General features: G+C 37.8%; 6 protein-coding genes and 1 pseudogene across 6 annotated transcripts in view; 2 read left to right on the forward strand and 5 right to left on the reverse strand.

Annotated features, from left to right (window-relative positions):
- The window catches only part of LOC106303484 (coatomer subunit alpha-1-like), a 4332-nt gene extending 3334 nt beyond the window's left edge, over window positions 1–998 (reverse strand). Inside the window, exons 1-2 of the mRNA XM_013739740.1 lie at window positions 776–998; window positions 7–420 (exon numbers count right to left, since the gene is read on the reverse strand). Of these exons, the coding sequence (XP_013595194.1) occupies window positions 7–420; window positions 776–983 (622 nt within the window). The 5' untranslated portion in view covers window positions 984–998. The remainder of the gene's footprint in view (window positions 1–6; window positions 421–775) is intronic.
- Window positions 999–2687: 1689 nt separating this feature from the next.
- On the reverse strand, window positions 2688–4327 carry LOC106301259 (annotated as a pseudogene).
- A 1093-nt stretch (window positions 4328–5420) lies between these two features.
- On the reverse strand, window positions 5421–6486 carry LOC106304760. The gene is made up of 3 exons (XM_013741153.1): window positions 6193–6486; window positions 5947–5969; window positions 5421–5791 (listed from the first exon to the last, which is right to left on the reverse strand). Exons 1-3 carry the CDS (start codon window positions 6429–6431, stop codon window positions 5661–5663), a joined length of 393 nt encoding a protein of 130 aa, XP_013596607.1. The 5' UTR covers window positions 6432–6486; the 3' UTR covers window positions 5421–5660.
- A 2446-nt stretch (window positions 6487–8932) lies between these two features.
- On the reverse strand, window positions 8933–10312 carry LOC106303485 (F-box protein At5g62510-like). Its single transcript, XM_013739741.1, has 2 exons — window positions 9109–10312; window positions 8933–9009 (listed from the first exon to the last, which is right to left on the reverse strand). Exon 1 carries the CDS (start codon window positions 10310–10312, stop codon window positions 9110–9112), a length of 1203 nt encoding a protein of 400 aa, XP_013595195.1. The 3' UTR covers window positions 8933–9009; window position 9109.
- A 3959-nt stretch (window positions 10313–14271) lies between these two features.
- LOC106303486 (coatomer subunit alpha-1-like) lies at window positions 14272–18083 on the reverse strand. Its single transcript, XM_013739742.1, has 5 exons — window positions 17940–18083; window positions 17581–17796; window positions 16694–17188; window positions 14571–16649; window positions 14272–14471 (listed from the first exon to the last, which is right to left on the reverse strand). The coding sequence occupies exons 2-4, from the start codon at window positions 17786–17788 to the stop codon at window positions 14596–14598; spliced, it is 2757 nt and encodes a 918-aa protein (XP_013595196.1). The 5' UTR covers window positions 17789–17796; window positions 17940–18083; the 3' UTR covers window positions 14272–14471; window positions 14571–14595.
- A 210-nt stretch (window positions 18084–18293) lies between these two features.
- LOC106304309 (F-box/kelch-repeat protein At4g39550-like) lies at window positions 18294–19581 on the forward strand. The gene has a single exon (XM_013740719.1). It carries the CDS (start codon window positions 18352–18354, stop codon window positions 19549–19551), a length of 1200 nt encoding a protein of 399 aa, XP_013596173.1. The 5' UTR covers window positions 18294–18351; the 3' UTR covers window positions 19552–19581.
- Window positions 19582–20027: 446 nt separating this feature from the next.
- Window positions 20028–20867, forward strand: LOC106304310 (F-box/kelch-repeat protein At4g39580-like). The gene is given in 2 exon segments (XM_013740721.1): window positions 20028–20139; window positions 20141–20867. Coding segments are annotated over 2 exon segments (741 nt in total). The 3' UTR covers window positions 20770–20867.
- The last annotated feature ends 20 nt before the right edge of the window (window positions 20868–20887 follow it).

Genomic DNA, 20887 nt, shown 5'->3' on the forward strand with positions numbered 1-20887 from the left:
CCCAGTTTACTCCTCTATCATGACCTTCGAGGACATACTTAACAATAGCGTCAACACCACCAAAAAGATCAGAGTTCATCTGCGTAAATCGCATGAGGTCATCAGCAGGAGATACTGTCTTCTTCTTAAGAGAACCAATATCCCAGACACGGACAGTCTGATCCAAAGATGCTGACACGACCAGGTCTTCTTTAGGATGGAAAGAAGCACACATGACATAATGATTGTGGCCAGTCAACACAGAGATACAAGTCCGTGACTGCCAGTTCCATATGCGGATAGTCTGATCGTCACTAGCACTCACAATCCACGGGTTCTCGTGGTGAAATTGGACAGTGCGGATATAGTCGAGATGGCCGAGAAGGGTGAAGAGGCACCTGTGCGTTTTGTGGTTCCAAACTTTAATCTTGTAATCATCACCTGCAAAACACACAATGTTGTCAATGCCATCAAGGATTAGAAAATAATCGTAATGAAGAAGAATCCACAAGAAAATTGCAATTACATATATTCATTACATGCTTATGTCCATAACACTAGTAAGCACACATAACATGAGATCTGATTTCAATTGACTACGTCCAATAAACCGAGGAATATCAACAACTACAACAAACAATCCTCTTTAAAGACATCAAGCTAGATCTATAAATCGAGAACACTACTAAGCAGATTGATCATGGCTTATATAGGATGATGACAATTTTAATAAATACGAACTTGTAGCTCAAAATCTAGATGAATGTAATGTTGAGATTAACGAAGCATATACTACCTCCGGAGACGAATAGAGGCTGAGAATTGTGAAAGTGAACACCACGAACAGGACCTTCGTGCTCGTCGAACCGATCGATCAAAGTACCCATACGATAATCCCAGAGCTGGATCACACCACTGTGCAAACTGGCGAGGATCCATGGTCGCTTAGGGTGGAAGGTGAGGCCCTTAACTCTGTTACTCTTCGTCTCAAATTTCGTCAACATAATTTCCCAACTAGAAATCCTCCAATGGATTCAAAGAACCGGCAAACAAAGACCTAGGAGATGATCACGAATGAAGAAGGATCAACTCGAAAGTCAGAGTTTGTATGTAAAGCTCTTTTTATGAACTTAACAAGATTGCTTGAGAGATAAGTAATAGTTTGAAGAAGATAGTTTATTTTGATTGTCTAATGAAACTGCCGTGAGGCTTATTTATATAAGAAAATATTAAAACCTAATGAGAAAAAGAAAAATAAACTCATAAAAAAAGGAAAACTAAAAGATAATGATAAATAATGAGAAAATAAAATTTAAACTCATAAGAAAAATAGGAAAACTAAAAGATAATGATAAATAAGCTTTGTGACTTATCTTGTCGCAGATATCGCAAAGAGAATATTAAAACCTAATGAGAAAATAAATTTAAACTTATAAGAAAAAAAGGAAAACTAAAAGATAATGATAAATAAGCTTTGTGACTTATACTAAAAGATAATGATAAATGCGAATATTAAAACCTAATGAGAAAAGGAATTTAAACTCATAAGAAAAAAAGGAAAACTAAAAGATAATGATAAATAAGCTTTGTGACTTATCTTGTCGCAGATATCGCAAAGAGAATATTAAAACCTAATGAGAAAAGGAAAAATAAACTCATAAAAAAAGGAAAACTAAAAGATAATGATAAATAAGCTTTGTGACTTATCATGTCACAGAAATCGCAAAGAGAATATTAAAACCTAATGAGAAAATAAATTTAAACTTATAAGAAAAAAAGGAAAACTAAAAGATAATGATAAATGCGAATATTAAAACCTAATGAGAAAAGAAAATTTAAAAAACTAAAAGATAATGATAAATAAACTTTGTGACTTATCCTGTCGCAGAAATCGCAAAGAGAATATTAAAACTTAATGAGAAAAGGAAAAATAAACTCAAAAAAAAGGAAAACTAAAAGATTATGATAAATAAGCTTTGTGATTTATCCTATCACAGAAATCGCAAAGAGATCTGATGCAGCAGAGTATTGAGATCTCACCTCAGCAGTGAGGAGCAGTAGCAGAGACGCAGACGGTAAGAAGAGGAGGAGAAAAAAGAGAGTCGGGTGATTAGGTTTGGTTTCAATTCTAAGAGCATCTTTAAACCTATAACCTCATATGGATTTCTTAATGATTTTTTTAATTGATTAAATGTACTTTAATTGTACTTAAGAACTCAAGTTAAAAAACCCTTAGAATGTGTGTTTCAATGGTAATTTCTTAATTAGGAGTTTTTAAAAAAAATAAAAGATAAAATTTATTTATTAAATAAAACATATTAAAAGAGAACATTTTAAACATAGATTTTATTTTTTTTTTAAAAATAAAGATTAATAAAATTAAAGAGAATAATTTGAAAGAAACATTCTGAACTCAATTGTTGTCTTCATCACGTCCAAACTTACTCCATAAATATTTAACCAAATCAGCTTTGAGTTGTTGATACATTTGTGTATCATGAATACTCGTTTGAATCAGTTTGATACATTTGTGTATCATGAATACTAGTTCGAATACTCATCATATTGGTGATCAAATTGTTTGGTGATGACCGGAACTTTATACAGAGAAGATGACTTATAGAGAAGGAGAGAACAAGAAAGTTTGTGATCAAATTGATTGGTGATGACCAAAACTTTATATAGAGAAGATTACAAGTTGACACATGAAACTTAAAACTTTGTGATGTTTCATTACAACACTTTAATGGAGAACTGCATTTAAGAAAACCATGCTACAATGCTTTACTAGAGACCATTAATAAGAAACCACGAAACTAGACCAAGTTACAACTTACAAAAGAGCAACAAGAACACAAAGCAAGACTTCAAATGTAGAGCATAAAAGGAAACAGACCAGAGTCCCATGAATAAGAATTTAGAAACAAAACAGTAATATAAGAATCAGATAAAGAGCATTAGTAACAGAGAGGCAAGTTAACCAAGTTCGGGACATTTGTTTTTGGGTCCAAAAACTTTATCACTTAGCCATCATGACCTTGAAAAACTCCTCATAGTTAATCTGGCCATCACCATCAACATCAGCTCCCTTGATCATCTCGTCAACCTCTTCGTCAGTGAGCTTCACCTAAGTTTGTCATCACATGACGGAGCTCACCTGCTGAGATGAAACCGTTCTGGTCCTTGTCAAAGACCCGGAATGCCTCCTTGAGCTCTTCCTTGGAGTCGGTGTCCTTCATTTGCATCCTATTGGCAAGAGACAACCATTTCTGTTGCTGCTCCTCCGTATCCTGCCCCTTAATAGCCAACCCTAGAGAAGAAACACAAAAACATGAATCAACGAATCACAAATGAAGTCTCAACAAGAAACTATAATCTATAAAGGCGTAGGAAAGTACCCAGTGAAGATCAACAAAGAACCTCAACCTTCCTGCTCCTTCCTCTGTAACCACACAACAATCAAACGACAATTCATAAAGAGAAAAGATTTGAGACTGAGTGTAACTTTGGCTTACCATTTGCTGAAGAAGCAAAGTCTGATCTTGCTTCCACAAAAAGCCAGAGAAACAAGACCTAACCTTGAACAAATACTTTCCACACGCAGACGTTGGTAGTCTGATGCAATGGCACCGGACGAAACTGCGGTGATGGAAGGTATCTATCTCTTCACTTCACTTAGCAACACAAACAGATCTTCCACTTCATCGTCTGGTGTCATTTGGTAGCTAAGCTTCTGATGCCTGCAAAACATAAATCCTCAGAATGATAATCCATAAGAGCTTCACATCCTCCACATGGTTCAGATAGGTGTGAAGAGAATACCCCTCCCACTTCTTAATCCTCCACATGAGATTCAAGAACTCAGGGAAATCAATGGTGTCATTACCATCAGCGTCAGCTTCATTGATCATGTCTTGGAGCTCTGCTTCTGTTGGGTTCTGTCCTAGCGAACCCATCACAGTTCCCAGCTCCTTGGTGGTAATACAACCTACAAAGGAATCAAAATCAAGGATTGTTCATCATTCCCTACTCCAAAAAATTAATAATTACAAAACTCAACAAAAAAGTTTCTGTCTTTATCTATTTCAGACAAAACTCAATAAAAAAGTTTCTGTCTTTATCTTTTTCAGACAAAACTCAAAGCAGAAAACAAAGTCAAAGCAAAACTCCGTAGAGAAGCAGACATCCTAGGTAGATCCAAATTCAAAGTTAGTCTCTCTTTTTCATATGGACAGCGTTTTTGGGCAATCGAAATGGAAACTAAAGGACTAGTTTAGAGATCAGGAAACGCAGATCCGTACGATATAGAGCATACACAAACATATGTTTCAACATGTGGAGGTTAAAGAAGAGAACGTACCGTCACCATCCTTGTCGAATAAGCATCGGATGAAACAAAAGAGTCGGGAGATGAAGATGGAGAGAAAGAAGCGCATATTGGATGAATCTGGGCCACTGAATAAAACTAATCAATGGTCTACATTGGCAATCCCACACAGTCTAAGTTCTAGCCAATAGGAAAATAGATGAGAAATTACTAATTATAATTATTCTTATTGTAGTTTTTTCCTTTTGTCGGCTTATTCTCATTGTAGTTTCTTTTTTTCTTCTTCGCAACTATCATAATGTGTAAATTATAAAGTAGTATAAATTATCTAATTAATTTCAGTTTGAGATTAAATTTTTAGTATTTAAGATTTTTTTTTTAAATATATATATAGCTAATGTTACACAAGACAAGAGTTAGTGAGTTTATGGTTTAGATTTAAGTTTGAGATTAGATTTTGAGATTTAATTTAATATTAGAAGTTAAGTAAGAAAAAAAATTAGAGTTTATGGTATATGATTAATTTGAGGTATGATACATATATATATAGTCTGTAGTTTAACTTTTTAGGTTTAAAGTTTTGGGTTTTTTTTTTTGCAAATAGGTATTAAGAGTTTTTTTTTTTGAAAAAGAAATAGGTATTAAGAGTTTATAATTAAGTTTGAAAAACATGTTGAAATTTTATATTTTTAAAATTAATATACTTTTGTTTTTATTATAAATTTCTACAAATGTGTTCAATTTGAAATTTATTGTAAGTGTTGGATGTTGAAATTTAGGGTATGTTTAGGGTTTAGAATTTGAGGTGAAAAATATTATTTTATATTTTCTATAATTTATTATTAGCGTTAGATTTTATTTTTATCATATTATTTTTCGTGTTATCTTTGGATTTTATTATGAAATATTAAAAATTGGGTACAGAGTATGACTATAACTAGTATTTTTAGATATATATATTTATATTTTGTATGTTTTCGGATACTTAAGATTTTCGTAGAATTTATGCTGATATGATTTTCTTGAAATTTTGATTCGTTTCGAGTGTGATTCAAAATCTAACATTATTTAAAAGTGTGTATTTTTAAAGTTAGAGATAAAACAACAAGTAATATGAACTAGTTGTCTTTATAATTTTGGCTATTTGTCGTAATATTCAGTATTACCTTCACACAAAGCTCAAGTTCAGTATACAAAAAAAACTCACACACACATCAACAGCCCTATCAACCGAATCATCAGAATAAAAAGTAATGAAGCCAAACCCTTTTGGCCTCTGTGTGTTGTGATCATACAATACGACAACATCAGCAATTGTACCAAACTGATCAAAGCAATTCGCCTCTCTAATTACCTACAAAGATGATCTTTTTTTGATGTTGCTACCACCACCACCACCACCACCACCATCATGGAGAGGTAACATAAGGTGTATAGGAGAGTCAAAGTAATGCTCTTGTGGAGTAGTTGAAAAGATGATGTGGCCTGCAGAATGAAAACGAATCAAAATCTCTTTCTCAAAGGCTGAACACTGAAACAATCTGGTATCTCAAAATCCCCATAAAAAACTAGAAATCAAATTTTAGGAAAAACGATCTGCAACAGCTATGACACCTCCCCTATAGGCTATAGCTACTTACCAAAGAGAGCATCCTTCCCCAACCTATCAAAAGGGATAAGAGAATTAGAGCATTCAAGTAATAATTAGATGCCAATCATAAAAAAGTTCAAAATCTAAAGTCAATTGCATCTAGAGACATAATACAAATCCAATCCTAACAAGTACAGAAACGCAGAGCTTAATCCCCCATACCAAGAAAGAGAGATGAGAACAAGAACAGAGGCTAGCGAGAGAGAGAGACGAAAAGAAGATGAATGACGCTTACCTGGTGGAAACTGAGCGAGAGAATCTCTCGTTGTCACTTTCCAACACAAACAGACCATAACCCCCTTTTCTAGGTTGACGATGAGACCACCTCCTCCATCGGCAAAGCTCTTGGAGAACTCGAGAGGAAAGAAGCGGATACGAGGAGCTCGGTTTTGCTGTGGAGCTTTGTGGCGTCGAAGAAGACGATGAATCAATGCCGTGGAGTGTGAGAGGAGATGATGAATTTCGAGATTCCATGGTCGTCGAGATGGATTAAGCCTGATTCGGAGGTTGATGATATATAAATACTCTATTATGGTTGACATTTTACGTCCTAATTAAAAAATACTCTACTATTTATATACACATACTATGATGAATGAGAGAAGCAAAATTATTTCTTTGTAACGGAAAATTTGAATCTTTTTTTTTTACTGAGTTAATTAAGGTAGGCAATAAATGAAATGGAATGTTGAATTTGAAATTAAATTAGATAACATAGTACAACATGTAGAATTAGAAAATAACGGTTTTCATATATTGAATCACATGGATTGTTGACACCTTTTTCATGACGACTAGATATTTTTCCGCGGATTCTGTATTATAATTTTATCCAGTTCAGTTTAGTTTTTCAACATTTTCAAATTGTTTGTATAAAGATTCAACAACAAATTATAGATTGTCTAATACAATTTAACTGATAACAATAGCTTAGAGTTTTTCTTTCTGAATTTTACTTTATTTTTAGTTGATGATTTTTGGCAATCATTTTTACTATTATACTAAAACCACATACAATTTCTAAACAAGAGTTAGTAAAATTGTCTAAAATTATTTAAGGATATTTTTGATAATAATGCTTGTTGTAAATATATATATATATATATATAAAATAAAGTATAATAAAATATATGCATAACTTATTTTAATTTTTTTTCTAGACATATATATATATAATAAATTTTAATTAGAGATATACATATAGTTTTTTTATTCTTTTTTTTTTAGTTTTTAGAAAAATTGGACATCTAACATCATGATAGAAAAGTGGATCTTCCATGCGAGCAAAAAGTCACACCTATTAACCTTCTTTATTTGTATATAAGGGGAAACATGGATGTTTTAGTTTGACTAAGTTTATAGGGTTATAAATGGAATCATTATGGATTAATATAATCTACTTCATTTGACAGATCTGAGAAAGATGATGCGAATGATGATAGGGATTACGCCATCTCTGTATGTTGCTCGAAGCAGTCATCATGGTTGAGAGAGAGAGGGTTGACTCTTGGTTGATTATTTGTGAATCGAGAGAGAGGATTGTGGTGATTGAAGAGGATTTTTTGTGATTCTTTTTTGAATACTAATTTTTACACCTTTAGATTGATCGAAAATGTGACAAAGTTAGAGGGAAAAGCAAATTAAGGTTTATGAGATGTAGAATCAAGCTCAGTTGCTCTTAGGGTTCTGAGAGAGAGAGAGGGAAATGAGAGATAAGAGAGATGAGAGAATGAACATTTTTGATTTTTATCAAATGTGCGGGGGAAAACCTGATTTTAAGTTCCAGCTTACTGTTGATCAAAAAAAAAAAGTTCCAGCTTACTAATTTTTTTCATAGCACTTATCTAATGCGGTTATAGAGTTCGAAAATTTTAAATTCATCTACAATAACAGTTCAGTAAATTTTAAATAGAGTGGAGTTAGATATGACTTAATGATATGAAAAGTTAGACTTAATTTATAGATATTTTAGGATTATGCTTTAATAGAGTACTAGATTTTGATCCGCGCTTTTAAAGCGCGAGATTTTTTTTAAATATCATTTTAATTTTACAATATTATTTTACAATGATAAGTAGTTCTTAATTATAAGAATATGTGTTTTAATATTTGATTATGTAATACATATATAGTTTTGTTGATTGTTTATGTTTTTAAAGTATTATTATATGTTGCAAATGATTTAAAAAGCTATAAATTCATTCTCGTATGATTTTAAAAATTAAACTCCTTTTTCTAATTCTATTGTATTAATTTTTCAATTGACCTAACTATTATTTTATAAATATATAATTATGTTATAATGTTTTTTTTTTCATTTGGTTATAACTTATGTTAATCTTTGCAGACCAAAACACCAACACCTGTCTCGACAAATGTTAGTTAGTTATACGACCGGAGATCATAATCATGTATGCAATATTGATAACATAATCACGTACCGACATGCATATTGTGTTTCTGATTATATTTCTATGTTTTGCTATCCTATCTCTCTGCTTCATGAAACTCTTTTGTCTTCTTGTCAAGTTGTTTTTGGTTTCTAAAAACTTTATCGTTAGGGATATTTTGGTTTCTAAACTCCTTGTTATAACTATGTTAGCATTCAAATGAAAAAACTCAATTTATATTACAGCCATTGGTTTAATTGTATGTGTAAATTATCACAGAAGAAAAAAAAAACAAAAATCATCTCTGACATTTTCTAACATCATAACAAAACGATGAGACATTCTTCATCCTGTACACTCCTTTCCTCAGTACACTCTTTTTGTATAATAGCTGGAATAATAATTACGACGTCAAGCAAAAAAAAAGGGGAAACAAAAGTAAAACATTATATAAAATTCGTCTATACTATTATTTATCATATCATAGAGATCCAGTCATAATATCCCATAAACCAACATAAATGTTTTGAGAACCTAAAGACACTTTGAGTTTACATTCAATATAAAACCAAACGAAAATATGGAGCAAGAAGCTAAAGGTCTCTCTCATGCGTACGTTGTTGTCACTACCACAAGAAACAACTTGAAAGACTTGACACAACCTGCAAGGAATAAAGTTCACAAACAAGACATTTTTAAGCAGACAAAAACCAAAAAAAAAGCTCGACAATCTTAAATAGAGCATCTAGTAGTCACCTCACCTCACATGGGTGTTCCTGTCGAGATGAGTGCTGTGCTTTCGATATAGTCCCCAAAGGGTTCAACGTCTCCTTCAAAGCCATTAAAATCGCCTTGGATTCGTACCTTGGTGACAGTAGCACGTACGTAGTCATAGTAGATGACGTACTGCTCATGGAAGCGATATCCAGGGACGTTTTTGTAGCAAGGGGCATAGATGAGTTCACCAACATCACCTGTCCCGATAAACTTGTGCTCATCTCCTTCAAAGAGACCAAGAGGAGTCGTAGGAATATTGAACTGACGCTTGCACCAGTTGGAATCTTCAAGTTGCCAGAGAGTTAGAAGATCAGCCGCCATACCATCCCCTTCAACGAGTCCTGGTTTGTTGTGAAAGTTGACTAGCCTAACACTTTGCCCTTGACTAAGAATTAAGCCATCATCAAGTTGCCCGGGCAAGTGGATACACCTGAACTCTTCAGTCTGAAGATCACAACACATTAACACTTGCTCAAACATTCGGACATGTGCAGTATAGTAGATGGTTCCTGCTAAGCAGAGTCCAGGGCCGTAAGCAGTATGAGCGATTCCACTGTACAGAGTTCGCCAGTTGTTGTTACCTTCTGGGCTGACGGTAAGAACCCTAACTCTTGCGGAACCTCCATCATTATCCAAAGAAAGGACCTTGAACGTTGTGGCAACGGGATTGAACCCCAGAAAGAAGACGGAGTCGTTATCGACATGTGGCAACGCTACGTAGCGTCCCACGCTTGGATTACAGATAAGGCATGTCCTCTTGTGATAGAGGCACACCATGTCTCGGACCGATTGAGAAATCTGATAGGTGATGTCAGACCTCAAGGTTGCGCCGACGGACTGCGGGAGGGTCAAGGGCAGCGTAGACGACTCATCGGCCTTCTTGAGAAGAGACCGAAACATGTGGTACGTCTCACCATCAGTCTTGGACTTGGATGTGGCAACAAACAGAATCTTGGGCTTCTTCTCCGCAAGAGAAAGGTACTCTTTCTCAAATGTTTGGCTCAAGATGGTCTTACGCCATTCGGTATCAACAACCATAAACCTCGCTAACCTTGCCGCTGGAAGTTGTTGCAGAATCGGAATCGTTACATCCATGAACATGCGTTGTCCCTTTTGAAGTGCCATGGACGACATCATCTCCTCCGGGGTCTTCGTCGACGGTCCTCCTCCTGTGTCAGCTTTTTCCATCGTATCTTGAAGACGGAGACGGGAGCAAGAGTTGCTTTCTTTAATTTGTCTTCTCTAAATGCTCTTGACAAAATTAGTAAGTGTTTAGAGAGCGATTATATCATTATAAAGCGTTTTCTTGGGTTCATATTGCCCACGTTTCTTCTCCCTTTCTGCTGTTGGGCTTTAAAGGAAATAAATTAATGAAACTTAGTAGCAAGTGCCAAATTTTATTATATTATTTCCTTTGTCATTACAGTTGCATTTTGTCAATACTCTATAGTTTTCTTATATTATTTGATGAAAACTCAACACGGAATTTTTGGAAGAAAATAATACATAAATTTGGAAATACCAAACGTTGCTTGTTTCTTCTTTTTTTTGTCATCTGTAGATTATATTAAACATAAAAACAACAATTCTTACAAACCAGAGCCGGCAAAGAATACATTCCTTCCAGAGCCATAAGCCGGCGAGGTAACATGTACCACCCGGGGCCAAAAGATGGATACAACACAAACCCATTAAAAACTAACAAAGACACGAAGTCGAGAGGCAGATGAGTAAAACAGAACTTCAGGAGATGAGTGCTCCACCTTGCGCTCAAAGACGAGCTTACCGAAATAGAACTCATCAACCATTAACACAATATGAGAGGAGCAGCGAGATAGAGTAGATGCACACGAACGTCACCAAACATATAAACTGAATCGAGAGAGGTTAGAATCCTTAACCGTCGCTGTAAACACCCTTCAATCCCAATTAAGTCTCTCCATTGGACCTTGAGTGTGCTCTCCACGCGCCTCATACGCACCATCACCCCACGGCGAAGCCTATAAAGTTTTCCGGGAAACGTCTTATTCACACAGCCGGTAACTGGATAATAACCACTCCAAATCCATGACAATCACGATCAAGACGACGCCAATCGACCGACAATGAATCAATCGCTCCGATATACATCTATCTCCTTCCGATCCTCTCAGGTTGAACCGTGAACATACTGCAACCTGTCCTGCTCCCAGCAGCGACACTGCACCGTCAACAGATCCTCAATCTGACATATGGCGCCAGACTCACCACAGAACCAAACTCTCCGGACGAAAACTGAACCTGAACTACCATCAAAACGAGATACACCCCACAAGCAAGGAAACGGAGGAAACAACGATAAGGCGCAACAAATTTAACAATCCAAACCCTAGCTACCATAGGTAGCCTACCATAACCATCGAATCCTCACTAAAACCTCAACCAATTCTCGATAAACCGCAAGGGAGAAAGGAGAAGACTTATCCAAAACGTGAAGCTAGGTCGCGTTGTGGTGATAGGGAGTCACAGTAACATCCAGATCTGCACATCACGACTCATGACAGAAACAAAAGACAAGACCAAAGCTAGAAGACGACTAGGCGAATCCATCCCCGGTGGCGGTGAGAAATACTGCCCACCGAGGAGGGAGATCGGGAGAAGACTACCTGCTCCGCTCTTTATGTCGCAGAGGAGAGGCGCCGCTCAGAGGCTATATCAGTATTGAGAAGGATGACGTTGCTTGTTTCTTCATAAATAAACAAAAAGAAGATGAAATATCAGTAAATATATATAGCTTTCAATTTCTTTTATTTGTGGTTTCCTCGATTTAATTCTAGCTCCACTCTAGTTTAGTAGCTTTTTATAATAATTATTATTTTTTGTCAGATATGTATACCAGTGAAACTACATTTCACTGAGTTTGATCAACAAAAAAAAAACCATTAAAAAAAAACACTTTAACCAAAACTCTACTCATCTATATCGGCGGCCACACCGCTAATGCATGCAAATAAATTAATATATGGTTCTTGATACAACATTATTGTACCATATTACTTCTTACTACGTTCCATTTTACAAAGGTTACTTACATGCATCAACGATTACAGCGTACATAATTTATTTCTTTGTTCAAATTCTTAATTATACAAAGGTTACATCAACGACTACAGCATACGTTCCTGTTATACATATACTTGGAAGAAAAGAAGAAAGAAAACAAATATAGTAAACTTAGGTTGCAGATTTTGTCTTATAGCTTCTTGATGCTTTTGGATATCCTTAAGCAACAATTGAATCCCTTCATTAATGTGTCCCTGACCTTGACATCTCACCACTTTTTTTATCCTTCTACGCGCATTCGTAGTGATCTGATCCGAGAGATTTGGAGTCTCTTATCTCCAAACATCCACAGAAGGTTCGTATATCAACGTAGACATATGCATAATTAAAAAGTTATGAATTGGGGAAATGGCTTTCGGAAAACATACTTGGACAAATTAGGATCGACACAAATGAAATCAACGTTGGAAAGACATCAATAAAATCAAGCGCACTTAGCACATGTAAAAATCTCCGGCGCAACAACAAATGCCACAGTAACGTATCTCTCCAACAACATAAAAAATACGACCAATCGTACTACAAGCAAAAAAAAAAATTATATATTTCATGTATAAAATCTTAAAATTTCATATTTAATGTTCCAACTATTAGCCATTCAATTTGTATATTTAAACAATATAAACATTATTACACTGTTTTAAAATAATTCTACACAACTCGCGTATGTCAATTGATAAATGCAGGGCTGATACTCAACATCGTCGAGACTTCCATAATAACGGTTCCACAACTCTAACAAATAGCTATAACATCAACTTAGTTGTTCAAAAAATAATTTTGCTGATATTTTTTAGGCAAAAAAAAACATCAGACAATTTCTATTCAGGGACGGCCTATAAATTTTTTCACTGGATCATTAAGAGATTTTACTACCAATTTAGTGGGGTAAAAAAAAGATTTCTTACCATTGTAATATAAAACCACCAAATATTCAATCGATAGACAATTTAATAAAAATATTAGCAGTGTCGGTCATTACCGGTGACGGAGCCACTTAAATCTGTATATATATATATTGTTTTGTTCATAAAACTTTGAAAATTTAGTAATTCTGATGGTAAAGTTTCCACCTAACATGAGATTTTATCACTTATGGGTCTGCTACTGGTGTTAACTGAGTCTGCTACTGCTGCTGCTAAGAAAAGACAAATGACTACACAATTTGAATTTACCACCAAATTAACTATCTAATATCAAACGTCCATCCTTAAACTTAGAAAATTAACAATTATATTCTTTCACTTCCACTTCCACTTCTCTCTATTCTCATCTCTCCACATCAGTATTAAGCGTAGAACAAATTTGGACACGTGGCATACTCTTTTCGATCATTAAAATGTTCGCTTCGTTTCAGTAGGCTTCGGTTATTATCACATTCAGTGGCCCATTAATTTGTTTCTCATAGCTACTCATGACTTATGTAGGGGGTTTTCAATAGATGACAGAGGAGGTGAATCGGCGTGCCCTTTTTAGAACTTACCAAATCTCAGCAACATCTCTGTAGTGCCCTTTTAGAACTTACCAAATCTCAGCAACATCTCTGTAACGTTTGCAGTTTCTGTTTTTCACCTACATTACTTTAATCATTTAAGTGATTTCGTTTTTTATATAAGATGGCAGCTCCTAATCCGTTATTATCCAATTTTCATCAACAAAAACCCAGTTTTTTTTACCAAAAAAAAACCCAGTTTCTAAATCCTCTAACTCTAAACGGACAAGAAAGTCCAACAAAGTTTTCTTTCTAGCTGTCAAGTAAAGCTTGAAAGCTTTGATATATATATATATATATATATTATGATTAAGAGTGTAGAGTCAAGAACTGGATTTAAGTTTGAAATTAAGTTTCGTTTTTCTTAAAATTAGCCCATTTGAGTTGGGTTTTAAAAGCTAATGGAGATGTCGGAGCTATAACTGTGTCTGATCAGAATGTTAATGTGTGGGGTATTTCACTCTCTGCACAATGTTTATATTAATTGAAATAAGGGAATAACAAATACGCATAAGTCAAAATTACCAACATCTCTGAGAAACAAATGCAAAACTCAGCAAAATTCGTCTATATTATTATTCTATCATCATAGTGATCGAGTTTTAAAATCCAAAGAAACGTAATTGAAATGTTCTGGAGAATGTAAATATAAAACCAAACAAAACAAATTATAGAGCAAGAAGCTAAAGTTCTCTCATGCGTTGTCACTAAAGATAAGAAACAACTTGAAAGACTCAAAAAGATTAACGGAACCTGCAACGAAGAAATTGACAAACGAGATGTAAGCACACAATAACAAAAAACAAAAGCACACCAATCTTTTTCAGTTAATAGAGCATCTAGTACACTTACCTCACGTTTGAAGAAGATGAATTGATCACCGGACCTGAGACGGAGAGCATATCAAACCAGATGCGTCTGCGCCAATGACTGCAAGATCACAGACCCCGCATATGTTTCCTTCCTGGCTCGGTACAAACCTGGCCGTGCAGTATGGACATGAAACGTCTTTCTGACCTCTGTAGATTGGGACATAGGTTGACCCGCATATCACAAACGGGTTTCTGAAGTCGTAGTTGAGCTCGGTTGTATCAGTCATATTGCGTTCAGCGGCTTGAGCAATTTGTCTAGCAGTCTTCGCCTGGCTCTCCACTGGGTTTGTTTCCAACAATCTTTTGGCGAAGTTATAGGCAGTGGCGAGGTTCTTTGACTTGTAGCAGACCCCCATCGCACTAAACAGCGCAAGACGTAAGTGAGGTAGTTGGAGGTTGCAGTGTGTGAAGTAAGCAGCGAGCTCCTGCTGCCTCACTGGATCATCTTTCGTCTCTCTTCTCTTAAGCTCCATTTTAAGACCGAGGACATACTCTTTAACGATAATAACCAGTTCCTTAACCTCATCGACTTCGCTTCTTGACTCGACCACCACTAGAGGGATGGTGTGGAGGATAGAGAGGAAGAGCCGAAGAGCCTCAGTCAATTTCCCACTTGTTGTGGCTTTGTAGCCGGACTTGAGCTTCTCTTCTTGCTGAGAGAAATCATAAACAAGAGCTGGTGGGCCACGGACGTTGGGACTGTTTGACTCGCTCCATCCACGTTCAATGGCAAGTGGAACCACAGGAGATGAAGAAAAAGCACGCAGGTAGCTATGGCTGCCACTGAACAAATCAATAAACATCGATTTCAAAGGGGCAAAGTTCCTTATGCCAAGCTGTCTGTTGAGCAGACGCATTGCAGTGTCGAAGCTTCCTGCTGCAGCTTGCTCAGCTGCAAGGGATGACTTCTGGCTCCAAATATGACTTACGGGCATACCTTGAGTAGGTGTCACGAAGACGGATGAACGTGCGTTAGCAGAGGCCTTAGGAGTGTCAAGCTCTGGTGGGAGGTCCAAGCCCTCAAGTTCACCCCATCCACCTTCTTCATCATTATCTTCTTCCGCTCCTTCAGCTTCCGCCAAAATGGCTTCGATGTCTCTGTTCTCCATTCCATCAACATCGACCATGTCAAGTCCCTCACCCCAATCACCACCAGCATCTTCTTCATCTTCATCAACAGCCCCTCCTCTGGCTGCACTCTCAAGTCCGCCTTCAAATATTCCCTTCATCACTCTTAGAAGAGGCCAATCACCACCACACATGACAGGAGATGGTGGCATTAGAAGCGATGGAGTTTTCCCTTCAGGCAATGAAGGCACGTTCTCTCCTAGCTCAGTCGCCAGTCTCTCAGCAACGTCCTTTAAACCATGAACCGATGCAGTGATATAAGCGAGAGGTAAATGACCAGCATTCTCAAGTATCTTGACACGCTCTTTAACATCTCCTAGGTAGAGAGCATTGTGAAACTGACCCATCACGTTGTTCTTCACTTCTGCAATCTTCATCAACTTTGAAAGCTTGTCCAACTTACCAGTAATGAGGTAAAGAAAAGATAACCTCTCAAAGTTCTTCGTTTGCTGGTACGCAAATTCAACAATTCCAGCATTACCTTGGCGAAGAGCCTCCACCCCAAGTCTATACCACTGCTCTTTCTCATTTATCTCTGTAGCGGATGCAACAGCGACGCTAATGTTGCCACTTTCAAGAGCCAGGTTGAAACGGACTCTCTCGTCTTCAACAAAATGGAGGGCAACTTCAGGGAATCCTTTCTGCTGCAGGTAAGCAATCATAGCCTGTCCACAGAGCTGGGAGTTCTTTATCATGCTCATGACATGATCATATCTCTTTCTCAGCAGTGCAAGCTTGAAAATGTATTCAGTTGCATTGATGGTGATGGCCCTGTTTTTCCCATCCCGGTCCAAGCAAAAGATTGTGTTTCCAGAAACCTTGGTGATATAGATAGGCACATCCAGGGTTCGGATGATCCCGCTATCTCCATTAGGAAGACAATACTTGATATGGTTCAAAGTTGTGTAGATGAAGACACCATTGAAGGTTTATAAAAAAAAAAAAAAGAGAGAGAGACTTCCAAAGCAAACATACCATTCATACGCCACAGCTTCACTTGGCGGTCATCTGCACCAGAGACGATGAGAGGAAGAGTGGGATGAAAAGAAGCCCAGTTTACTCCTCTATCATGACCTTCGAGGACATACTTAACAATAGCGTCAACACCACCAAAAAGATCAGAGTTCATCTGCGTAAATCGCATGAGGTCATCAGCAGGAGATACTGTCTTCTTCTTAAGAGAACCAATATCCCAGACACGGACAGTCTGATCCAAAGATGCTGACACGACCAGGTCTTCTTTAGGATGGAAAGAAGCACACATGACATAATGATTGTGGCCAGTCAACACAGAGATACAAGTCCGTGACTGCCAGTTCCATATGCGGATAGTCTGATCGTCACTAGCACTCACAATCCACGGGTTCTCGTGGTGAAATTGGACAGTGCGGATATAGTCGAGATGGCCGAGAAGGGTGAAGAGGCACCTGTGTGTTTTGTGGTTCCAAACTTTAATCTTGTAATCATCACCTGCAAACACACAATGTTGTCAATGCCATCAAGGATTAGAAAATAATCGTAATGAAGAAGAATCCAAGAAAACTGCAATTACATATATTCATTTCATGCTTATGTCCATAACACTAGTAAGCACACATAACATGAGATCTGATTTCAATTGACTACCTACAATTATCAAGAAACCATATTTTATGCAACAAATTTAACTTATGATAAGCATTTATCACTACAGCTTGGACTAACATGGGATCCAATAAACCGAGGAATATCAACAACAACAACAAATAATCCTCTTCAAAGCTAGATCTACAAATCGAGAACACTACTAAGCAGACTGATCATATACTTGTAGCTCAAAATCTATATGAAGGTAATGTTGAGATTAGCGAAGCGTATACTACCTCCGGAGACGAAGAGAGGCTGAGAATTGTGAAAATGAACACCACGAACCGGACCTTCGTGCTCGTCGAACCGATCGATCAGAGTACCCATACGATAATCCCAGAGCTGGATCACACCACTGTGCAAACTGGCGAGGATCCATGGTCGCTTAGGGTGGAAGGTGAGGCCCTTAACTCTGTTACTCTTCGTCTCGAACTTCGTCAACATTTCAAAATCTAGATCACAGAGGAACACGAAAGAGGAAACGAGTCATTTCACAGCGAAATGCAAAAACGTAATCCAAAGCGAAATCGCAAACAGATCTGACGGTTAGATCGAGATTCTTAAAATGAGGAGGAGGAGAGAAATAGAGATTCACCTCGGATCGGGATCGGATCAGTTCACGGTGAGGGGGCGGTAGCATTACCCGAGAAGGGTGGATGCGAGAGCAAGAGGAGAAGACGAGAGGAGAGTCGGTGATTAGATCTGTTTCAATTCTCGTCGCTTCTTAATTACATTTATTTTATTTTATTTAGTTTTAAATGCCCAACTGCATATACTCCGCAATAATTAATACCCAAAATTATAGTGTACTAATATAGGTTTGGGTGCCCATTAAGTTAGGCCCATTAAGATGGGATACAAAGGATTTTAGTAAACGGAGCCCACAACTGATACACGGTGTAACCTATGTTTCAGGCCCATTAAGCCCATAAACTGAACCATCCCTCACAGTTTTCTGTAGCTCCGAAAGAGACAGTGCGGAGTTTGATCGATTGTTCTTTCCGACAATGTCGTCTCCTGAGGAGAAGAAGAAGAGGAAGAGGATGAGTACAACCAAGAAGAAGAAGCCGCCGCTTGTGCTCACGCCGACGGCGACGCAATCTACCCCAAACCCTTCGCTTCCCGATGATTTGTTACTCAGCTGCTTTGCACGCGTCTCGAGATTGTACTACCCGACTCTCTCACTCGTCTCCAAGACCTTTCAATCTCTCCTCGCTTCGCCTGAGCTTTACAAGACCCGCTCGTCTATAGGCCGCACGGAGAGTTGTCTCTATGTGTGCCTACTGTCCCACCCCGACCCTATCCCTCGCTGGTACACCCTCTGCCGGAAACCTGACAAAACCCTAACCACCAATGAAGACACCAAGAAGCTGAAGAAGAAGTCCAGTGGGTATGTTTTAGCTAAGATCCCAACCTCCCATTCTGGTCCTGTGCACTGGTCGGGTCTAGCGACAGTTGGTTCAGATATCTACAACATTGGCGGGCTTATCAACGACGACAAGGACCCCTCTTCTAGAGTCTTGATCATGGACTCCAGGTCCAACAGGTGGCGTGAGGGTCCGAGCATGCTGGTAAAGCGGAGGTACCCTGTCACCAGTGTCCTTGATGGAAAGATATATGTAGCAGGAGGCTGCAAAGGTTGCAGCAGTTCCTCTGAGTGGATGGAGGTTTTCGATCCAAAGAACCAAAGTTGGGAGCTTGTGTCAAGCCCTGGCACTGAGATATGTGGCTGTAACTATGTAAGCAAACGTGCAGGATTTGATGGAAAGGTATACATGTTTGGAGGCGGTAATGGTTTGGCTTACAAACCTAGGGAAGGTCGATGGGAAAGGGTGGGATGGGAGATGGATACGAGTTGGCCATGGTATTCTTATGCGGTGATTGACAACGTGCTCTACCAATACAATGGAGGTTTCAAATGGTATGACACTAATGCAAGAGTCTGGAAGGGTTTGAAGGGTGTTAAAGGACTGCCTAATTTCCCTCGTTATATTGCTAGATTGGCGGACTATGGTGGGAAGATGGCTGTTTTGTGGGAAAGGGTTTTGGCTTCCACTGGATTCAAGGACAAGATGATTTTGTGTGCAGTGATTGCTCTTGAAAGACGCAACAGTGAAGAGATTTGGGGCAAGGTGGAATGGCATGACACTGTGCTTACAGTCTCCAAGTCATGCAGGGTTGACTATGCTCTTGCTACTACCGTTTGATGAATAACATATGTGATGAATCTTTTTGTAGTCGTGGGCAATAGACATCATTTCACTTGTAATGGTAATCCTATAATCTCTTTTGGTTCATAACTTTATATAATCACTTGTTAAGCATAATCCTAGGTCTGCCACTGTATTGTACTACCCTTTGGAATTTGTCACTCATGAAAAATGAGTGGTCAAGTTGCAGAAATATAAATATATTTTAGAGACTTGTATGGTCCTTTGGCCAAGGCTGTCTTTGATGACTGGGTCAAACTTGTGAAACATTTGTTTATCGAGTCCTCTCTGACTGCTCCAACATTTGTCTTTTTGAATACCATATTTTTAAAGATTGCTTGGAAAAAAGACTACTTTGTAATAGTTTCTTTAAACGTCACTGAAAAAAACACACAAGATTCGAATGGTCTAACTACGCAAAGACGTATAGGTTTTGTTCTCTTTCTCCCACTAGGAGAAACCCTTTCGTCGCCATGAATAACGAGGAGCATGAGCAGAACAAGATGGTCTCTCCTCCGACCACCACGAGCCTCTCTCTTCCCAATGACATACTTTTGAGCTTCCTAAGCCGCGTTTCAAGACTCTTAACCCACGGCTAGTGTTCTTGATGGGAAAATATACGTAGCGGGAGGCTGCGAAGATTGTGATTCGCTGAACTGTATAGAGGTGGTCGACCCAAATACTCAAAGTTGGGAGTCTGTGGCAAGTCATGGCACTGGTGGATGCGAGAGACTTGTATACAAAGGCATAGGGATCGAAGGAAAGTTTCACTTGTTAGGAGGTGCGAGTCATGTAGCTTATGACCCTAGAAAAGGTAGATGGGACTCGGTAGGAACGGAAATGGATATAGGTCGAGCGTGGGTTTCTTATTGTGTGATAAAGAACATATTGTTGTATTATCACGAAAGGGATAGAGAGTTCAAATGGTATGACTATAAAGGAAGATTCTGGAGGAAGTTGATGGGTTTGGAAAGGTTGGTTAAGTTTCTATGTTACAGCCGTGTTAGCTTGGCGCATTATGGTGGTAAGATGGCTGTTTTGTGGGATACTTTTGTGCGTGGAAGTGGTTCGAAGAACAAGATGGTTTGGTGTGCAGAGGTTAGCCTTGAAAGCCATGACGTATATGATGTTTGTGGTAAGATTGAGTGGTTTGATGTTGTCCTTAGAGTTTCCAAATCATACGAGTTGGTGCATGTTATTGCTGCTACTGTTTGATTAGCTGGATTTTTTCTCTTGTAAAGACTTTTCTCCTACTTCTGAATTGCATTTGTAACACATGTTAGTCCAAAGCGCTATAGAACATGGAAGGTGAAGAGGACTATACTCTCTAAGG

This window comes from Brassica oleracea, chromosome C7 (genome assembly GCF_000695525.1).
Source record: "Brassica oleracea var. oleracea cultivar TO1000 chromosome C7, BOL, whole genome shotgun sequence".
Lineage (NCBI taxonomy): Eukaryota > Viridiplantae > Streptophyta > Magnoliopsida > Brassicales > Brassicaceae > Brassica > Brassica oleracea.